The 21,145-nt window shown below is 48.1% G+C and overlaps 1 protein-coding gene and 1 long non-coding RNA gene across 3 annotated transcripts in view; one reads left to right on the top strand and one right to left on the bottom strand.

Moving 5' to 3' along the window:
* The window catches only part of LOC144731237 (nuclear receptor subfamily 2 group C member 2-like), an 87,277-nt gene that overhangs the window by 33,413 nt on the left and 32,719 nt on the right, over positions 1-21,145 (bottom strand). For both annotated transcript variants that reach the window (XM_078612254.1, XM_078612255.1), the window contains exon 2: positions 3,018-3,112. In XM_078612254.1, the coding sequence (XP_078468380.1) occupies positions 3,018-3,095 (78 nt within the window). In that variant the 5' untranslated portion in view covers positions 3,096-3,112. The remainder of the gene's footprint in view (positions 1-3,017; positions 3,113-21,145) is intronic.
* On the top strand, positions 4,783-16,593 carry LOC144731236 (uncharacterized). Its single transcript, XR_013587927.1, has 3 exons — positions 4,783-4,867; positions 13,923-13,996; positions 15,503-16,593. It is a non-coding gene; the product is annotated as an uncharacterized LOC144731236 (long non-coding RNA).

The following is a 21,145-nucleotide window of genomic DNA, read 5'->3' as shown; positions in this document are numbered from 1 at the left end:
AAAAAAGAAGCGCTAAATGGATGAAGATATTTTTGGGCAGCGCAATGTCATGGACCGTCCCCCTTGACGTCGTCCCCCTTGACGTGGTCGTCATGCGTGATCATCACGTGTCATCGTCGTCATCACGCACATCCACATGTGCGGCGCTAAGTGGATCATTATAAATAGGCAGGGTCCTGAGAGAAGGTGGCAAGGCCTGGGGTTGCCTACCTTCAGCAGTGCAGTGACCATGGCTGCTGCTGCTTATGATGATAAGTACATGCAAATGATATGCTCACGGTAGATTTAGGCCAATTAAATGCACAAACCCTGTATAAAGGAGACAAAAAAAAATCAGCAAAAACACAAATCAAGACGGTACAAGTCAGTAAAAAATAAATATTGAATTTTTTTTTTACGGATGACCGTATTGTCTGGACTAGAAAAAGCTCCAGCTAGTAAAACACACCCCATGAACGTGCCCGGTGCCAATGCATTTATACAAATGTTGCTCACGGACACCGACACCTACCGGATCATTTTAACCCTTCCCGATTCCTTTCCGTTCCGATGATGTAGACGTACGTCATCGGAACGGAACCGAAACAAAAACTAATATTAATAACTTTACTGGTACCGAGGCTACCCACAAGGCCATGCGGCAGGGCGTGTGACGCAGTTTTGCGTCAGCTGTCGTAGAGTGTGATCCTGTCGCCATGGTTCTTTGCGGTAAGTGCAATGTCTTTAAAAACAACGGCGCTACTGTGCCTCTCTAAATAAAATTAATGCCGAGCCGCTCGCGCGTTCCGAGATTCAGCGGTGAATGGGACCGCCCCCCCCCCCGACCCTGCAACTTGCAGACGTCTCGGAACGGGAAAGGGTTAAGACATCCCCAAGTTTTGATTTAAACTACGGCCACGAGGGAGTGGGGGGCGGTGGGTGGATGGGTGGGGGGGGGAAAGCCCTTCTTATAATTTGGATAATATGATCAAGCGATTTGAATCGCGTCCATCGAATCGCACGTTGATGAATCAATCTTAATTTTGGAGCTTTCCCTCTCTGTGCCTGTGTTACTCTCTCTATGTATCTTGGTGATATCGGTCTGCTTATATGTCTGTCTATAGTTTTCTGGTTAGATTTTTTGTTGCTATTTCATTTATACCTGATGATGATTGCTTGTGTTGCAATCGAAACGTCGTATGCTATTATTTAATTTATTATTTTATCTTTATATGTGACTTTACCGAAAGAACCAAAGAATAACGTTGATGAATCGTGCACCGCCAGTCACCCTGGGGGGAGGGGGAAGGGAGCGGGGTGGTGCGGAGGGAGGCCTTCCCACCTTCTGCCACGCCAACTGTTTGACACAAACGCTTACACGACCGCCGACGACAACGACGACGACTACGTACACAACGGGAACCCCGGAAGGCGTAAACAGCAACACAACCCGGCTGAACCGCCGCACCCCCCCTCTCCCTGCCAGCGGCGAATAATTTGCGTCGTCACGGAGAGACAATCGCGGCTAATTTTCTCGCCTCGCGGCGGCGGCGCAGAAACCCATCGTCCGTGTTTGTTTACGTGCCTCGTTACGACGCTCGGGAGCGGGGACAAACGACCGGCGTGCAAGCTGCGGCAGCAGCGGCTGGCCTGCTTGCAACTTCTCTTGTTTGCACGTGCGCGCAGAGGTTTTCTCGCTTAACTTTGCTCAGTCCGTCGCCGATCGAAACCGTGAGCACCGTCGTTTGGTGTTCAGCATATGCACGTATGTACGTGTATATGCTGAACTTCTTTCACACAGTACGTAGCCAACCGTGCTAATCGGAGGGTGGGTGAGTGTGTGGATGAGTGACTATGCGAGTGGGTGAGTGACTGTGCGAGTCTATGTACGTGTATACGCTGAACTTCTTTCGCACCGTACATAGCCAACCGTTCTAATCACGTGGGGTGCTCTGCGTTTCGTGCTTGAGTACAATGTGCAGTAGTCTCGCGGTGGAGGGAGACCATTGCCGTGAAATTAGTAACTGCCGGGAAATATTTCACGTTCGCACGGTGACGCCAGCACACGTGGCCTACTCTTTTTTCAAATCAGAATAAAATATTTACTTACACTGGAGGAATCCGATGAGCTACAAAGCAATTTTTTCACAGATGTCCCGTGGTAAAAACAAGGTCACGCCATGGGCACCGTCCACTGTGACGCAGGCTCACGGTCAATACGCTCGCAGTATTAACCAGGGCGTCCGCGGGGCGCGAACCACGGACCTCCGCAAACGAGCGGCGAACGCGCGCCGCCCCAACTGCCGTCATACGCGCTTCATTAACGAGAAGAAGAGGAAGAAGAAGAAACAGACTCTCAAGTTAACGGCCGAGCTCACCGCTCGTTATCAGCACTTAAATGATGCGTCAACTGCGACGACGCTGAAATGTTTCTTAGACGCCAGTGGAGTGCTACATTGGGCCGTAGTCTCGCAGTGATTTTTTGACTCGAATAAATTACAGTACTGCGCCTGGCAAAGGTGCGGGAGGACACATTATATGGGACTGTCCCCCACGGAGATGGAACACTACCAAGCGATTGTTGGGAGGTCCGAGCGTAGTGACTCTCTGAAGATGTTTTTCTGCGTGTCGTTGGCTCTACTATTGGAATGCCCTGGCAACCTGGGGTGGAGAGCAATAGGGTGGAGAGCAATAGGGTGAATTGTGATAGGGTGGAGTGTGATGGCTGGAATTCTACTAGTGTATCGTTGCATTTTTGGATTGCTACCTGCAGAGTATGAATGTGCTTCATATGTAGTGTTGATGGAGGAGCGTTTCATAAGGAGTGTTTCGCGTGCCTGGGCGCGTTGCCGGACCCTGCCGTGACTTGTAGATGAACAACGTTAAGTTGTTCATCTCCAGGTGTCGCAGCGCGTTACGAGTGTTGAGGAGTGTTTTGCACGTCTCTCCGTGCGTCGCCCGTTACAGCCGTGGGCTGACCGTGTGCATTGTTACTACTCGGAGTGGTTAAGTGTTGTGTCGAGTGTCCGCGAATTTACCTGTCCCCGCCGCGGGCTGTCCGCTCCGTCCGTGGCGAGCGAGGGAGAGTCACTCACGGCCTCGGCACAGTCGGACATCCTGCCCTCGCTAGCACCTGCGGAACGTACAACATCATCATCATCATCATCGTCGTCAGCCGTTCTCTCTCCACTGCTGCACTCTCGACAACAACTGCACTCAACGCGTCTTCATTAGAATACTCGTTAGCACCATTTGCATCAACAACACCGGCCCTTCACTCTCCACTGCTGCTCTCCTTAATAACTGCGCTTTGTACGACATCGTCAGATAACTCATTATGTATGTATGTATGTCAAACTTGTTTCGCAATGTACGTAGCCGACCGTGTTAATCGGAGGTGCATTAGGGGATCCATTCTCTCTGCCCTGCTGCTCTCCTAGCTACGGCACTCCACACAAATTACATCATCATCAGGCACGACCATTTACTCTCCACCGCTACCCTGGGCTGCCACTTTGCCCCGGACGGCACCTACAGTCCCGCACACAACTGTCAGAAGGAGCTCGTTTAGCGAACCCATTCTCTCTGTGTTCGCGTCGCCGAGTACAGTGCCCGGGTGAAATCTCAGCCCCGTGGGGGGGGGGGGGTGAGTAGACGGAGAGAGACACACACACAGACGTGCTCGCGAAGCAAAGACAATGAAAATGACCTCGCTCCGCTTCCCAATGGAAATTACAGCTACTCCCAGATAAAGCCACCGCCGACGCGGCCACCACCGGCGAGGATGGTGGGGGGGCTTGTGGCCAGATGGCATCAGGACCGGATGTGTCAGCAGCATCACGTGAACTCCTGCTCTTTACCAAGCAGTCACCCTCTGTGGGGACAGAACCACCGACGCATTCTCCGCATTGAGCCTCCCTGGCCCAGCGGCCGTACGCGCGTTCGCCGCTCTGTTGCCGAGCTCCGCGGCTCGAATTTCCGCCGGCCGCCCTGGTTATTACCGCGCCGGTGCCGGCGTACGAGCCGTACGCCATACGAATACGCGGCGCTTTGCTTCACGGCGGAGGTTCAAGATTGATTCATTCATTCATCGCGCCAGTTACTAATTTCATTCGTAAACTGCTCGTGCTGCCATACACCGGCGTCTCGAGTGATTTGTTTGAACCACGGATCACGTTGAAGGTCCCCCGACTTCATTCGAAACCGGTGTCATGGTCCAAATTTGACAAAGGGCGCCAGGATGGCATGGTGGTAACGCTTTGTGTCTCGCAGCAAGAGGGGCCATTTCTGCGTCACATTTGTATCGACTCCCCCTGTTATGCATAGTCTCCTCCGGGTTCTACGGTTTATTCCAAGAGCTAAATAAAGACACAATGCCACTGGTATTGTGGCCAAACGTCGCGATGCTGCTGAAAAAACTACCCGCAAATCACTCATTGCCCCCCGACTGTGAAAACTCGGCAGGATAGGCTCGCTGGGAAAAGAGCCGACCGAGCCACCCTCAAAAGGGCGGCGTGAACATCCTGCCCCGGCAAATGGGTCTAGAACTGACCTTCGCACAAACATGCCGTCGCAAGTGCACGCTGCACACGCCCATACACCGTGAGCCTGGTATGCACCACGTGGTGGTGTTTTGGGCTTCGCCTCCGAGGTGGCCAGGAGATGACAGCGAGAGCGACGGGATTCCTGAACGCCCTGAGCATTACCGGTACTGTATTCTCTGGATTATGAAGCACACCCCCCCCCCCTTTCCCCATCCCCCCCCCCCGCTTCCCCCACCCACAACCCTTTCGCGGGCGAAACCAGAATTGTGCAACTTTCTTGGCATGGCGCACAAGTTCTGGGTGCGTCTTACTTTCCGAAGCGTCTCATAACACAGGAGAATACGGTAACAATTCAGCCCACGGCCCCCCCCAAACCTCCTTCCCCTTGTACCCGGCAATCCGATGGATCGTTACGATTCAAGGCTAAGGATTCAAATCGAGAATTAATTCGTTTAAGTGTATGTATGTATGTACGTTGAACGTCTGTCGCACCATAGGTAGCCAACCGTGCTAATCCGTATCTCTCTATTCAGAATCAGAATATTTATTTAACCTGGAGAAACCCGGTGAGCGACGAAGCTCTTCTTAACAGATGTCCAGTCGGGGTGGGTCTGAAAGTTACAACTCAAAAAAGAACGATAAAATTTCAATATACTATCAGAGTGCAAAACTGTAGGAGAAGTGATCATTACAAAAAAGTGTGTATTGTCTCTGATTGTCTGTTCTGTCTAGATGTGGTCTCTTAGCTTCAAGTTTTATTGGCATATGAAATAATAATAGCAATAATAATGAGTAATAATCATTTACAGCCGCTTTATCGAGCCACTGCCGGATCAAGGCCTCCCTCCCCACTCTGCGTCGGCCGTGGGGGGTGGGGGGGGGAGTCGAGGGAATTGTTTGACCATACTTCACCACCCCGGTCGGTAAATCACCTCCTGGCCCTCCAATACGCAGCATTACAAAAAAAAAACCGTATTCCAAGTGGAGGCAGCCTCTGCGACCACGGAATTAATGGAGCCGTCGCACAGACGGATTCTAAATTTACGTTCCGCGACCGATCCTGTTACGTGGCGGACGATGCCAGACGGAGGTGGCATCTCCCCCGGGACACACAAACCGATTAACACGCAGTAGCAGCGCTAGGAGGCTTTCGCAACCAATCTTATTCATAACAAAAGGTTTTTTTTGTGGGGGGTTAGATCGCGTGAGTTTAAATGTGTCGTCAACCCGATGATGCCGGTTGATGTAATTATCATCAAAACGTCACGGCACTCTGATTGTAAATGTTGTAGTGGGTTTACTCTCCAGCACACCGGTGTGGTAACCAATTGGGCTGCGTCGGTTGGCGGTGGGTTAACAACAACATCTATGCTCATGCGATCGAACGCAAAGAAAAAAAAAACCTTCATTATGAAAACCGCTTAAATAACGAGAAACGTCGCGGCGGCCAACCGCACGTGGCCAACGCTGTCCCGCGCGCCATGCGGCAAAAAACGTGCAACCGTGCCAAATTATTTTTTATTATCATCGTTTCACGATGGCAGTTAATGTTGAGAACGTCACATGTCGAGTATGAAATCGCAGAAGCTGCGGAGGGTTAACGAAGCGCCGTTCGATGTTTATTGCCCTGCGAATGGGATTTTCTTTTTATAGGATGAGGTTGGTTTGTATAAATATTTACGCGCTCTAACCCATACTATGGATGATATTGGTCGTGAAAGCCAAAGTGTTAAACCGATTACAGTTTTTGGTCGTAATCTTTCAAGTGTTAATAACATTATCAGTACGACGGACATCACCCACAACTGTAACAGGCTCCCCCTCCCCCCAGATTAGTCTCGTTTCGATTCAGAATAGATTTTTGTGTCAGACCACGAAAGTAAAAGTGTATCGTGAGCCCTCCTCCACCCAACGCAGCCAATTAATAAGGTTATTAAGTCGTCATTGTACCCCAATCATCCATGTCTTCGCACCCCCCCCCCCCCGGCCAAAAGAAACCACGTATCTGATCGTTGCCCCTACGTGATATAGGGCAGTGAGCCGATCTCCCCTGCCTTCCACCTACCCCGAGGGCACCTGGCCTCGGGCTTGTCGCGTGGAATATCTGTACTCCCCATCGCTCGCGCTCTCTACCGGGAACTTGTGGAGTAGTAAAAAAAAAACGGGAGTAATAAACGAAAGTCTCTAATTCATCGCTGCTTCAGCAGCAGCGGCACCGCCACTGGTGAGGATGTCGTCGGAGAGCGATCCACATGACACTCGACAACTGGGCACAGACGTTTCGCCGACGTATGTATGCTCAACTTATTTCGTACCGTACGTAGCCAACCGTGTAAATCGGAGGTGCGGGGGAAGAACGGCAAACTAAACACAAAAAGTCATAGCGAGCACCATGGGAGGTTTTACTGCATACAACGGCATATGAATGAATGAATAAACGGAGATTTTTTTATAACACGAGTGATTCGACGCAGCTATCGCGAGCCACAGAGGTCCGGCGTTTATCGACGATTCGATGCACTGTCGCAGCTTTAGCGAGAATTATACAATCTTCTACGCAGGCAGCTCTCACGCATTAGTTTTGGCGCCACTGTGGCTAGGAGATGTTAACTCCCTCGCCTGGTAAGCAGGAAGTTAAAAATAAAATAAATGAAAAAACAACTGAATTAAATTACGACGTTTCGGAGGCAACACAAGCTTCCATCTTCAGGTGGAACCGTCAGAGTCGAAGCTTGTGTTGCCTCCGAAACGTCGTGATTTAATTTAGTCGTTTTTTAATTTATTTTTATTAAATTTTTAACTACGTGACTTTACCGAAAAAACAAAAGAGCATGAATCCTTGCAGTCACGAAAACTTCAAATCTAAAAGCAGGAAGTTGTGGGTTCGATCCCGACCCTGACGCCTGCTGTATATCTGTAGTTTTTGTACGATCTCCCCATGGTCGCATAGATTTTTCTCCGGTTATTTCCCTGAACATTTAGAAACAGGCACTGAGAGTATTTGCCTATCATAAATTTCCAGGTGATGAGTCACTTCGCTGAGCTATCATCTGTGAGAGTCAGGTCGCTTCTGTAAAAAAAGAGCTGTACAGCTCAGTGGGCCTTACCTGGTCAAATGAAAAAAAAAAATTTCCCCTTTTAAATAACGGAGCAGTAAAAAAAAACAATAAAATGACTATTATACAATATTTACCACATATCTCATGCATCATGAAATACCTCGTAATAAATTAATGCGGGGGTTGAGCGGTGCCACGGTATTTAAACTCGCTGACGTTACGAACCCGGGACACGGAGAGTTCAGTTCCCGGTCACGGCCAACATCGATGGCGAGCGATACACGAACCCATCCTGGGTGCTGCCCCCCCCCCACCCTTCCGGCCAGCCCGTAACTGACCGGCCTGGTGAAGCACGGTTCAACGAACCCCCCCGACCGACACGGCAGGGAGACGCCGTCATTCGGCAGTGGATCGATACATTATTCATGAATAAGATTGGCCAAACAGCCCAGTGTAGGACCGTCCAGATGGAATAAGTCATGAGACTCGGCGAGACTTTCCTGGGTAAATTAACCCTTTCCCATTCCGAAGACGTACGTGTACCCATCATCGGTTTTACTTCTGATTGCGTTCTGACGACGTATGTGTACGTACATATACGTCATCAGTTATACTTTCGATTCCGGAAGCGGAATTAGAAGGCCATGCGAGAGGGCGTGTGGCACAGTTTGGCTCTAGCTTTCGCACAGTGCGGCGGTCGTGTCGCTGCGGTGAGTACGACGTCTCTAAAAACAACGGCGCTGCCACTACGCCTCTATAAATAAAATTAATACCAAGCCGCTCGCGCGTTCCGAGATTCAGCGATGAGCAAGGACCCCCCCCACCCTGCAATTTGCAATTGTCCAGGAACTAGAAAGGTTTAAGGAGATTGTTATTATTATCATGAATGGGCACAGCAGTGGCGCATTAGTTAGCGCACTAAGCTACAAAACCCCGCGGCCCGAGTTCGACTCCCAGTCATAGCGAACATCAGTGGCGAGTGATATATGAACCGGTCCCGAGTGTCCCTCTGAGCAGCGTGATGACGCACGGCCCAATCGATGCTGCCGTGGGGGAGGAGGCCTTCAGCCAGCAGCGGAGCGACAAGGCTCCCGTAGCGCAGACCACCTCTGGATACGGTGATAACGCTGCGCCCCATGCGTGTCGACACCACCTTCCCCCCGGTCGGCACTGTCCCTTCCAAGTCCTCTGCAGAAGCGTGGGAGACACGTCACATCTGCTGTGGGCTCCGTGTTGCACCCCTGCCACGCGCCCGCTTAGCCCCCCCCCCCCAAATCCCCTCCGCCCCCTCACACGAGTGTTTGTCACGCCACCCGCCCTAGTTTTCGCAGGATCGTCCTCTTTTTTTTTTAAAGATAGCCATTCTGGGAAATCTGTACATCTTTCTGGGATGTTCAAAGTGCCGGGGGATTTTTTTTTCAGTTTGCATAAAATATAGAGTTCTCCCCCTCTGCTTCTGAGCGGCCATGAAATGTCTCCAGTAGACACAGCTCTCCCGGAGATCATCTCTGGAGGGTTATTTTTTGGCTTACTCTTCCATGCTGGCACAGATAACCTGCAAGACGTGACAGTAGCAGCCCCACCCTTTACCCGAAACCTCCCCCAGGGGTCATGACCTGCCGATCAGCTGTGGTGAACTCACTCACAGTGCTGGGTCGACACAGTTGGTGAGGGAAGGGGGGGGGGTTTAAGAAACTTTCCGCATCGTTTCAGAATCGAATGGAACCTGCGGCCTCTGGATCACCGCTGTTGGGACACGCGTGAAGAGGCCTCGTTTACGAGGGCATAGTGTGTCTAGCAATTAGAACTGTAACTCAGAATTTAATAAATTGCAGGAAAGAGATTTTAAAAAAGCATTTTCCCTGAATTAAATTATGTTTACTACTATTTTTATTTTACCAGGCATAGCACACTGAGCTACGTCGCTCTCTTTCAGAAGCGACCTGGCGATAACAAATGACAGTTCAACGAAGCGGCTCATCACGTGGGCATTTATATATCAGCCAAATACTCTTAAACGCATGTTTCTAAACGTGGAGGGAAAAACCGGAAGACCCGGAGAGAAATCCACGCCACCACCACGGGGAGAGAGAGAACACGCAAACTCCAAATATACAGGTATCTTGATTTGAAGCTTTCGTGACTGCAGGAATCCATACTCTTTGGTTCTTTCGGTAAAGTCACGTAGGTAGAAAAAATAATAGATCACGACGTTTCGGGCGCAACACAAGCGTCCGTCATCAGCTGGGAAAGCATGGCCTGCTGCTGATGCAGACTTTCCTTTAAAACAGTCTGCATCAGCAGCAGGCCATGCGCAATTTATTTTATATACCTACGTGACTTTAACGAAAGAACCAAAGAGTATACAGGCATCGTCAGGGTCGGGATCACACCCACGACCTCCCGTATACCACCGTAGCGCCCTCTTAATTTTGGGCAACGGTGGCGTTATCTCATTTCCTTCCCGGGAGAACCGGCAGAGGCAGGAGGAGAGTCGTGGCGGCACAGCCGGCGACGGCCGATGCCGGCGGCTGCGTCGCCACTTCACAGCAGGGGAGCGCGCTACTTTTAAATGAAAAAAATAATACGCAAAAGTGCGCGGGCGGTTTGAGGTGGCCCGATCAAGGTCAACATCAGGGCTAGGGGCTGCAAGGGCTAGGGTTATCACGCGGGCATCTTGGGCTGCCGGTTTTAATGCACCGCGCTCACCCTGGCACCTTGGGGCAGCGATGGCGCGGTGCGGTGGGCTTTTCCACCAGGAAAAGGTCGATGAACCGGTTGAACCCCCGCAGCTGCCGTCACCACGGCACAGCTGCTTCTCGCGATCCGACCGCGCGAGAATATTCCTGATTATATATATTCGCAAATACTTATATATGTCCGGAAATGAAGCATTTAAGGAAATTATGCACCATGATATAACGACATTTTTGCGAAACGGAGAACATGATATTTGTGGATATCACGATGCGTGACATATTGTGGTATTGCTATATTATGCATCATGGAGACAAGAGAATCGGTGCCTTTTTTGCAAGGCTGACCCTGGGTTACCCAGTCATTTTAAAGCCCTCAGACAGATACAGAATAAAAGTCAACTTCCCTGACCAGGAACTGAACTCAACCTTTTCCAACTTGCGAAATTGCAAACGATCTGAGCACCGGGCACACGCAAGTCCGTTCCGATCGAGGAAAATCAACTCCTCGCACAGGATTTGCATTTTTTCTTTGCCTCTGTGTCACAATGCGATGCTTACACACGCGCCGAATTGTTCTCATTTGTGCTTCTGAACTCGGGTGGCGGAGGATAAACACCAAGTCATGTCTGAGCCACGGAGGGCGGTTGACCCAAAATAATGATCGTCATCGTCAGCAACAGCCATGATCAATCCACTGCTGGATCAAGGGCTCCCCAAGCAATCACCATCTCCAATGGTTCTGTATGTTGAACTTCTTTCGCGCCGTACGTAGCCAACCGTGCTAATCGGAGGTGCAAGTGACGGAATATTCCGCACAACACCTGCAAAGGAGTCGATTTCATCATTCCGCCTCCACAGCGGACGTCCTCTCCGATGCATTCTCTCTACTCCTTGGCTACCACTCCCGTCATTATTATTTCCCGACCATCGTCCCTTCTAGCCGCGACGTGTCCTGACCAAGCCCCACTCGCTTTTCTGAACAGTTTGGATGGCCGTCTCTAACCCGTGTGTGTGTGCGTTCTCCAATCCACGCGTTCCTCTTTTCTGCCTCTCAGTGCAACTTCCAAGCACGCGTCTCTCCACGCTTTTCAGTTTTGTGTTGCATATTTTGTCGTGAACGACTCAGCCACGTCACAGCCGGGAGCGCACGCTTATTTGGAAGAAACCAACTCACCCGAATGCGCCAAACCACAACAAGGGAAAAAAAACGCGTTGGATTGCTTTAGAATCTACGCGGAGATTATTTGCCGCGGCTTTTTCGCTTTGGGGGGTGGGGGGGTCACGAGTCTCCAAGACGCCGCACCTCGCGAACTGCGCGCGCAGACAAATGACGCAATCTCGCACCTGCCATTAAAAGCGACTACAGCTGTCACTTGACCCGACGTGATGCATCGCGGTGAGCGCATGTGGGGGCGTCAGTTCCACCACTGCCGACGTACGCTTCAGAAGCCGTACACACGTGGGTAATTATCGTTCGTTGAACTTCTTTTGCGCCGTACGAAGACAACCGCGTTAATCGCCGGTGTGGGGGAAGGACAACAAACTAAACACAAAAAAGCAGTTCGAAAAAAATGAGATTTCAATCTAGATTTAAAAGTACATAGCCTCCAGCGGCTTCCTAATATCGGAAGAAAGGTACAGACGGCCGCAGGAGAGCATCTGAAAGCGAGCGATCCAGTGACCGTTCGATGGCGAGCCAAAAGCCACTGCGAGGATGACCGGAGTTCACGTGATGATGGTTTATGTTCCTTGACGACTTGGGCATAGTACATCAACCAATGAGGGCGGTCATTCAGTTCAATAATCACGTGCCCATCATTTTTGATAAGGGAGAAATTCTTATAAAATACAGCAGTGTCGGACGTACTCAGACGAGCCGGCATATTCATCGAGGTCGGGATGGTGGTGCGTTTTTACGAGCCTCTAAAGTTTATGAAAAAAAATTGGACAGCTCTTTTCTTCTGAATTACAGGCCTAATAATTTTGGTTGTCAGACTATGCCCAAAGTGTGAAGCGGTGGCGCCAGTGATAAGCACACTTTGCTGAGAACCCAGCGACCGGAATTCAACTCCTTGCCACGAATAACATCGGTGGCCAGCGGTGTACGAACTGGTCTCGGGGTCGTGCCTTTCGCCAACCCACACTGGCCAGCGTGGCCGAGTGTGGGCCAACAGACCCAACGACCGCCGACACGTCGTGGGCAGCCATTAATTCATCCATTCATCCAACCGTGCAAATGCACGGTTGGCTACGTATGGTTCGCAAAAACGTACATACGCACATCCATCCAATCGTGGATTGGTAATGGGCGGCCAATGAAACTGCAAGTCAACCATGACTTTTGGCAGCCAGATATCTCCATCCTTCCTGGGTGAAATCAGACAGTTGCAGGAAGCCTCCGACAGTTCAACGTCGCGTGCCGCCTCCTCCATAATCATCCTAATAATACGTACATGGTGTCGTTTTGAGAGTGTGAATATACGTCGAATTTCTTTCGCACCGTACATACCCAACCGTGCTCATGGTAGGTGCGGGAAAATGGACAAGTTAAACACAAAGAGCAGTCTTAAAGAAGCGAGTTTTCAATTATGTAAGTACGTTGAAAGTTAATCATTGTTAAGATTTTGATTAATATGGTTCGTTTGTGTATTTAAGCAGTAGGCCACTGCTCTGGAAAATCGGCTTTCGATTGGTTACATAACGATTTTTACAAGTGAGCTTCACAGATCAGTATTTGCACCTTTACGCGTTTCCACCTTCAGTTGAGGGCAGCGACAATTTCCATTTGCCGCTGATTTTATTATTTAAACTTGGGTTTCTTAGGAGTCGGCACAGACGAGTCAGGCAGCAGCTAAGAGCCAAACTAAGCCACGACGACAAGTTGGCAGAAAACGCAAAATTCGCAATCTGAAAACCCAGTCAGTCTATTTGGGGAGCTTCGTTTCCTTGATGAAAACGCGTGGCAAGCCGTTACACCCACACGCGCGCGTCCAAACGCACGCTGGCGCGCAGCTAAACATGTATTTTTAAATAAAAATGCTTGAAAATAAAAAATATTCCGTTGCAAATCTCACTCCAAAAATCGGTGAGCTTGCCTCGGTGAGTTCCACAGTGATTGTTTTAGGGGTTTTGGAGTTTCTGCTTACGAGTATCACCTGATGGGTAGATGGGAATATTACCCAGGCATAACAATACGTCGCCTATCGGCTCATTTAAAACATTCAAATAGTATTCCCATGCGCATTAGCCCTTTTGTCAGTCCTACTTTTGGGTGAAGGCCTCCGCGAACACGACGAGACGGTGATCGAATGGCGGACGTGCGAAACGTGCGAAAGGACCACTCGCGAATGACCCCCCCCCCCCTTTAATCTCGCTCTCTATCCAACAGTAAACAGAAAAAGATATTGACCGTTACGGAACCAGAGGTCAGAATGTCGCTCACGCGTTCTAGCGGGGCCAAAAACGTCTCTCCCGAAGAAGCGTAGGCCCGATGCCCTCTTGACCGTGAGGCGCACTTACACAATATCTGCTGTTCGTCAGTCGTGTCATTTGTGCTGGACTTATCGGCTCCGGGAAATATTCCTTATCGTGACATTTTTCTCCTTCCCCCCACGCGCCCCCACCCTTTTGTGCTCTCTCAGCCGCTGATTCCGAGTGGATTCTGCGATGTGCGTGCGTGCCCGTCACATCTTCAATCATTCTCATCGTTACCTTGGTATGTGCACTCTACTCTGATCGCTTGCAAGTTGATGTGGGAACAAAAATATATAGAAAGGCCTCATCCCGAAACCATACGCCGACTGTGTCGCTGACGTCACGTGACAAATAAAATCATTCGGAGCTCTCGCATGGCGGTGCATCACCACGTGTTGGAGAACGGTCCACAGAAGGAGATCTCACAGAACTAGAGTTGATTGTCGATTATCCGGCACCGCGCGATTATACGGCTGCCTCCAACATTTTCCGGCGGTCCCGGGCCGATCCGGCGAAACCGGCAAAACCACTCCAAAGGCTGTGACCAGTCCGGCGATCGGCACCGTGTGCATGACAAAATAAGTATAACCCGTAAAAACAAAGTTTTTCACTATAAATCCTTTATATGCGTGGCAGCGAACTTAATATAAAGGATTTAAAAATATATTCGCCTGTGGAGGACGCGGGGATCGATCCCGCGACCTTTGGCATGGGAAGCGAGGGCGCTACCAACTGCGCTACTCCGCCACGGCCTGTGGAGGGGTTACGCTCTGGGCTCTTCCACTGTGACGTTCAGCCAAAGCCATGAATGAGTTCTATTTGAATATATGTAAAATAATTTTTTTTTGCCTAAAAAGTGTAACATTTTGGGAATTTTTTTTTCACGAACATTAATTGTCTCGCACAACGAGTCTGTGTGGAAAATGTCAGCTCGATTGGATCACGGGAAGTGGGTTAAAAAACGACCGAAAGATTTGCACGGTCGTAAGCAAGCAAGCAAGCACGCAAGCAGGCAAGCAAGCGAACTTAATATAAAGGATTTAAAAAGTAGCGATGCTTGATTTCAGCGTCAAATATTATATATGGTACATTATACACTACATACAACTTAAATAGTGAAAATACTGCACGTATATACATGTTTCATGGCTAACAACTAAAGAAGTAAAAACAAGAAATAATCACGGTGCGATCCGGCGAAAAGTGTGTTATGTAACTCGGCGTTCGCCGGAGCACCGGTCTAAAGGCTGACTCAGTCCGGCCATTTTCAAACTCATGGTTGTTGAAACGAGAGTGTAGTGGTGCCACGTACATCACCCCATGCAGAGTCTTCGAGATTGGAGTGGTAAGTACAGCACAGTAAATACTGTAACTTTATCAATTAGAATCTACATTTTTGTCTATTTGTATGTTTGTTTATGTCAATTGCACATAGTAAACTAATTTAAAACACTAAAAAACGTATTCACAACACCTAAAAACATGTTATACGAGAATGTGCAAAAATAAGCTATTTTAAAGAATGTCGTGATTATCCGGCATTTTTTAAAATCCGGCGCCCCTTCCTCACGAACCCACCGGATAATCGAGTGACCTCTTATCAACGCTCGGGCGTTCCATGGCACTTTTCCGTATAACCCTGAAACTGAGAGTAATGTTAATCCTAAAAATGAATCAAAGAAATGTTCTTAATTTTCAGAGTTACAAAACCTAAATTAATCTTGATGCCTTTTTCCTTTTTGCACAGTCACTGATGACAGAGCGGATGCTTGAACGTCTATTACGTGAACCCGGCTCAACCACGGGCAGCTGAAACCTGGACTAAAACTGAAGACCTCAATCTTATTTCAAGTCGCTAATGGCAACATTCATGTGCGCGCCGATACCGGATGTAAGGCTTCGAGCTTTCTTGCTCTTGAATCGAATCAAGACCTCGCCGGAATTTAAAATCGTGCCGATGAATAGCATATGCCCCCCCCCACAAACTGATTCACACCTCGATCAGCTGTCACGTCACCGATAGAAGACATCAGAAGGTCTTGAATAGCTTCGCACTTGGCGTTGAACTGGGGCCCTATGATTTCAATAGAGTGCTCTTGTCAAAAAACATCTGGTAATCAAGCAGCATTGATTGGTTGAGCAAGTCTGACTCCACCGATGAGATGCCGAAGGAGAAATCCAGTTCGGAATTTGCTCGCTTGATATCATTGCTCTGGAAAGCCAATAGGCTGATGAACTGAACACAATTTGTATTCTAGGTGTAGAACAGGCATCTGTGCAGGTGGTTGGATGGATTATTGCATAGTAGTATAGTGACATCGCAGACGTCACAATGTGGTGCCGGCCCTAGAAAGGCACGGCGTGCGATGTACTCACATCGCGGACACCACGGAAATGTGGGTGTAGTACTGGCCCTGGAGGGACTCGGTGAGCGCTGAGTCATAGCGCTGAGTGGCACCACGCTTGGCGTGTAGTGCCGAGCCCTCAAGGATGGGGTGTGAGAGTGTCGGTCCGGGAATGGGGTTAATGTGGGCCATGGCACTCTGGTTGACCCCGGAGGGCACGTGACTAGTAAAGTCTACACAGGGCCCCCGGTGGGGGGGGGGCTGGGGGTAGTCACGTGCCGGGGCGAGATCCTGCTAGAGGATTCGAGAAGATGAGCGTGGCCAGGGTGGAGCCAGCCATGGCCAGTAAGGATATAAACCGGGTCCCAACAGGGACCGGGGTTCAGCATTGCTGTTGAATAGTGTAGTTAGACTGGTGGTCCACCACCATAGGTTGTTATCTGGTAAAGGGGCAGTTACCCCTTTGTGTTGGTATCAATAAATGCGTTGCCTCCAAGAAGTACGTCTGCGACTCAGTTGAATCCACAACAGTAGGATTGCGCGAGGTAGTGGTGGCGGCTCAGGGAGGCCTTCATCCAGCAGCGGACTAACTGTGACTGATTCATAATCAACGTTTTTGGGTTTAGATCGCGTTATTTATAAATGTGTCGTAACCCTCCACCACCCGACACGGCCATTCATTAAAAAGTGTCACGTTGACAAAAGACAAATAGTTCACTGCTTTAGCCCACCGGTGTGTTGAAGCGTGAAACCACAACATTTACAATTTGAGTACGACATTTCGCTGGTAATTCATCCAGCATCATCGGGCAATTCTGGCTTCAACTCACCGGTGGTCTAAAGCAGTGAACTATTTGTCTTTTGTCAACGTGACACTTTTTTACTGATTGGCCGTGTCGGGTGGTGGAGGGTTACGACACATTTATAAATAACGCGATCTAAACCCAAAAACGTTGATTATGAATAATATTGGTCGCGAAAGCCTACGTGTTAAACTAACCGTGACTGAGGCTGACGATGTGTAGAGGCATGACGGAGTTCTGCCTGTATATATGGTTTGTGTTGAAAGCTCTCTTGACCATGGCACTAACCCCAAAACCCACGTGTTAGTATCGGGGTTATTAGGTTTCTCATCACAGTTATGATTAACACGACATGCGCAAAACTAGGCTTCATCGGCCGCATAAGCCGTGCACAACTTAAATACGACTGCCATTCAGAAAGAGATATGGGACACTAATAATAAAATTAATAACACATAAAATATTCCATGCACATTGGGGGGGAAAAACACACACACACTGCAAAGCTGGTTACATAATGTGCTGTGTTCAGTTTCCGCACCCGTATAAATTTTCCACGTAGTTGCTGCACTGGGAATGGCTCGCCCACAAACGAAGTCTGCACTTAACCGAAAGGTTCGTTTGCTGATAATTTATGCGTCGGAAATTTACCAACGCAACTGAAGTGGTCATCAAATACCCAGTATCACTGGGGTGACCGGGTGGCTCACAACGGGTTCAAGTCTAGGTTTCAGCAGCCCGTTATTAAACCGGGGTCTCAAGCGTAACGAGTCAATGGTCTACGCCACGTCGCCAACGGTCGCTCAAAATAAACAATCAGATTGTTTTTCGTTAATTTGGCAAAATTTGGTTCTGAATTTGGCTAAAGTACGGCTCCGAATATGAGGAATATCATATTCTTAGGTTTTTTCCGGTAAAGTCACGTAGCCAAATTCGAAAAAACCTAAGAATATGAATACTTGCAGTCACGAAAGCTTCAAATCTAGAATGAGGAATATCAGTTTGACCGTCAAACCAACGGGACTGGTTTAGGAACGGTACGATAAGCAAGGAGATGGAGCAATGCGAAGGAGTGACCATGATGGCGGCATGGGGAGACCTTCATCCAGAAGTGGATAGACGATGGCTAATGCCAATGTTGACGAAAAGGTAAAAAATGTAATGTCAATTATACGTGTTGCATAACCACAGAAACCCAGGCCCCAAATACGAAGTGTTTTTTTTTTTACACTAGCTCAGCGAAATTAATGACTACAGCAATACACAGAACAATAAGATTCCACTTTGTCTTCATAAAGACGGAGGCTAACAACACGAAACTACAAGCAGCAGATTACACTTCGCACCTCAATCATCTGGGATTCAAATGCTCACCGAGATCACGCGTGCGCAAAATTAAATGCAAAAACTCACGAAAAAACAAACGCAAAGACGGGCGTCAACTCTGCAGGAGGTCGGCCGGTCACGCACACGTGGGTCTTAACACCACACAAGTTATTCTTGGTTCTTTCGGTAAAGTCACGTAGAAGGGAAACAATAAAATAATAAAAATATAAAACAATAAAATAATAAAAATATAAAACAATAAAATTATCACGACGTTTCGATTGCAACACAAGCAATCATCATCAGGTGTGAAAACGTGACTTTACCAAAAGAACCAAGAATATGAATCCCTGCAGTCACGAAAGCTTTAAATAAAAAAATACCACACACGTTAGGAAGAATCGTGCATACGTAAGGATTACTGTTACACTTTCAAACACACGTTGGTCTATTTAATTAGCAGCAAGGAAGCTGATGAAGGGGGAGCTGACAGGGCAAAAAAAAACATTAGCATATTTGCCTAAAGTCCTTTTTGCTACGGTTTGTCTCATCAAATTTAGTGCGATGCTTTTATTTCAAAATTCTCTAGGTCAAGTCCCTACTACCGACACGACATTAGACGAAAGCTTCGCTCATTTTACCGAGCCACCCCCCCCCCAATCTTGCTACGGTCAGGTGGACGATGCGAATGCAAATGCGCTTTCAATCTTGGGAATAAAACTCCCCCAAACAATATGCTCCACCGCATTTTAACGAGACTCGGGGAGCTCAATTAAACAGCGATGCAATTAGGCAGTTAAATAATTACACGCGCAGGCTTGGCCGTACATCCGAACCGCAACTTCTTCTTACGCGTAAGAGCGAGTGAGTGAGACGTGGCAACGAGTTGAATCGGAGAACGCGCCGCCCGAGCAATCATCCTTAACGGGGTTTAAGGAAGAAAGAAAGATCACGCACGTGCCTTGGACCTTGTTACGTAGACTAGCCGTAGCTTCAGCCGCACCAACCTTATCATAATAATAAAAAATTAACCCGTAAAAACAAAGTTTTTCACTCTAAATCCTTTATATGCGTGGCGGCTAGAGTCCTCTCGTCCTCTGGCTTGAGATGGCTGCCACCTATGGGTCAGATGATTGTCTGCCAGCATTAAGCAATTGGTAATTAAATATTTTAAAACAATTCCCTAAACAGTGTAAAATTTTGGAAAAAAATTTCACGAAAATTAATTGTCATGCATAACGAGTCTGTGTGGAAAATGTCAGCTCGATTGGATCACGGGAAGTGGGTTAAAAAACGACCGAAAGATTTGCACGGTCGTAAGCAAGCAAGCAAGCACGCAAGCAAGCAAACTTAATATAAAGGATTTAAAAACTCCTATCCAGGGGCCTACCCTGGCTCCTCCCCCCTCAACCAGTATATATACAAGGTCGGATCTCTTGGAATTTCTCATTTACTTGATACAGCAATCGTGCTGTGACGGTTCCACCTGAAGACGGAAGCTTGTGTTGCCTCCGAAACGTCGTGATTTAATTTATTTTTATTTTACTTTTATTAATTTTAATTTTTTACCTACGTGACTTTACCGAAAAAACCTAAGAATATGAATGTGCCTTGGACTATTCAGATTATTTTGGCGCGATAAATGTCCAAAACGATAGCTCAACAAAGCTATGATTTGTGGCCGAGTCGTTTCTGAAAAATAAGTACATACCTCAGTGGGCTTTGCCTACTAGGATGGGGATGGCTTCATTTAATTTTTTATGTGTTTGGGTGATTTGTTTACCTTTCTTACTTTGCACTGCTATCATGTCGTGCAAAGTAGGATTGTTTATTATAACGTCTTGACCCAGTGCCCCTACTGGACATATAGCTCATCGGATTCCTCCAGTATAAATAAATATTTAGATTCTGTCTAAGCGGCTATCCAACATGTGTTTGCACTCGGAGAAATTTAGCTGGTGAAAATAACGGCAGGGGCTCGCACCAGCGCCGCATTGGGTCCGTTTAGCACTGGATTGGGTGTTTGATACATATGGCTGGCTTTCTGCATGGTTAAGTTGTTGTTGTTAAAAGCTATGCAACTTTTCTTGAAACTTTAATTCGTATTGGATTATTACGACCCACCCTTGTGGACAGACAGACAAGGCTAATGCATTCACGCTTTCAACATTAAATATGAATTTATAACGCGTGTAAAAATAAGAGCATCTCAAGATGCCGACTGATGTAAATGTTTATACTTAAGAGACAAGCGTCGAATCATGCGTGTGGCAATAAATTATTAACAATTTATAAAAAGTCTTTTGAAAATTGTATGATAATTTTCAGAGCTGTCACCAAAGACAATTGTAATTCGTCAATTGTAATTATAATTGCAGTGGCATTTGTAACTCTAGCTACCAATGCAGCTGTAGTTGGGAGTGAAGGCATAGCAGTTGACGCACTGCTCCACGAACGTAGCGACCTTGGTCCATGACTGAGCACGGCTAACATCGTCGGTGACTCACGTAAACTATAAATGACCCCACCTCCGCTGAAGTTGCATTCAGGCTAATGGCACAAACGAGACGGAACATAAGAATCGTCCATAAGAGGTTGTTGGGTTAAGAATCGTCATTGAGGGAGTGGGGGAGTGTCAGCGTTAATTTCCTACACGTCTACCGAAAACTGTATTTTTGCGTTTGCATTCGCAGGAGGTCCCATGATGTAGATGCTCACCCCGAGCTCTCATTACTCTGACAGTGCATTGTCTTTGAGCTGTACGCCTTTTGGCGTCCTCTGGTCAAACACCGTTTGAGACGAGGCTCAGAGGTTCAAAAGAAAGCTGTCTCTGGTGTGGACCAATCAGGTTCAAGGTCAATGCATATATTATCAGAGTGTGTTTTTTGTTTGCATTCTGACCACAAGTATTGTGGT

The sequence above is a fragment of the Lampetra planeri genome, chromosome 38 (assembly GCF_965212315.1).
Source record: "Lampetra planeri chromosome 38, kcLamPlan1.2.h2, whole genome shotgun sequence".
NCBI lineage: Eukaryota > Metazoa > Chordata > Hyperoartia > Petromyzontiformes > Petromyzontidae > Lampetra > Lampetra planeri.
Note: the sequence above shows the minus strand (reverse complement) of the source record. Positions and strands in the feature narration are given on the sequence as shown.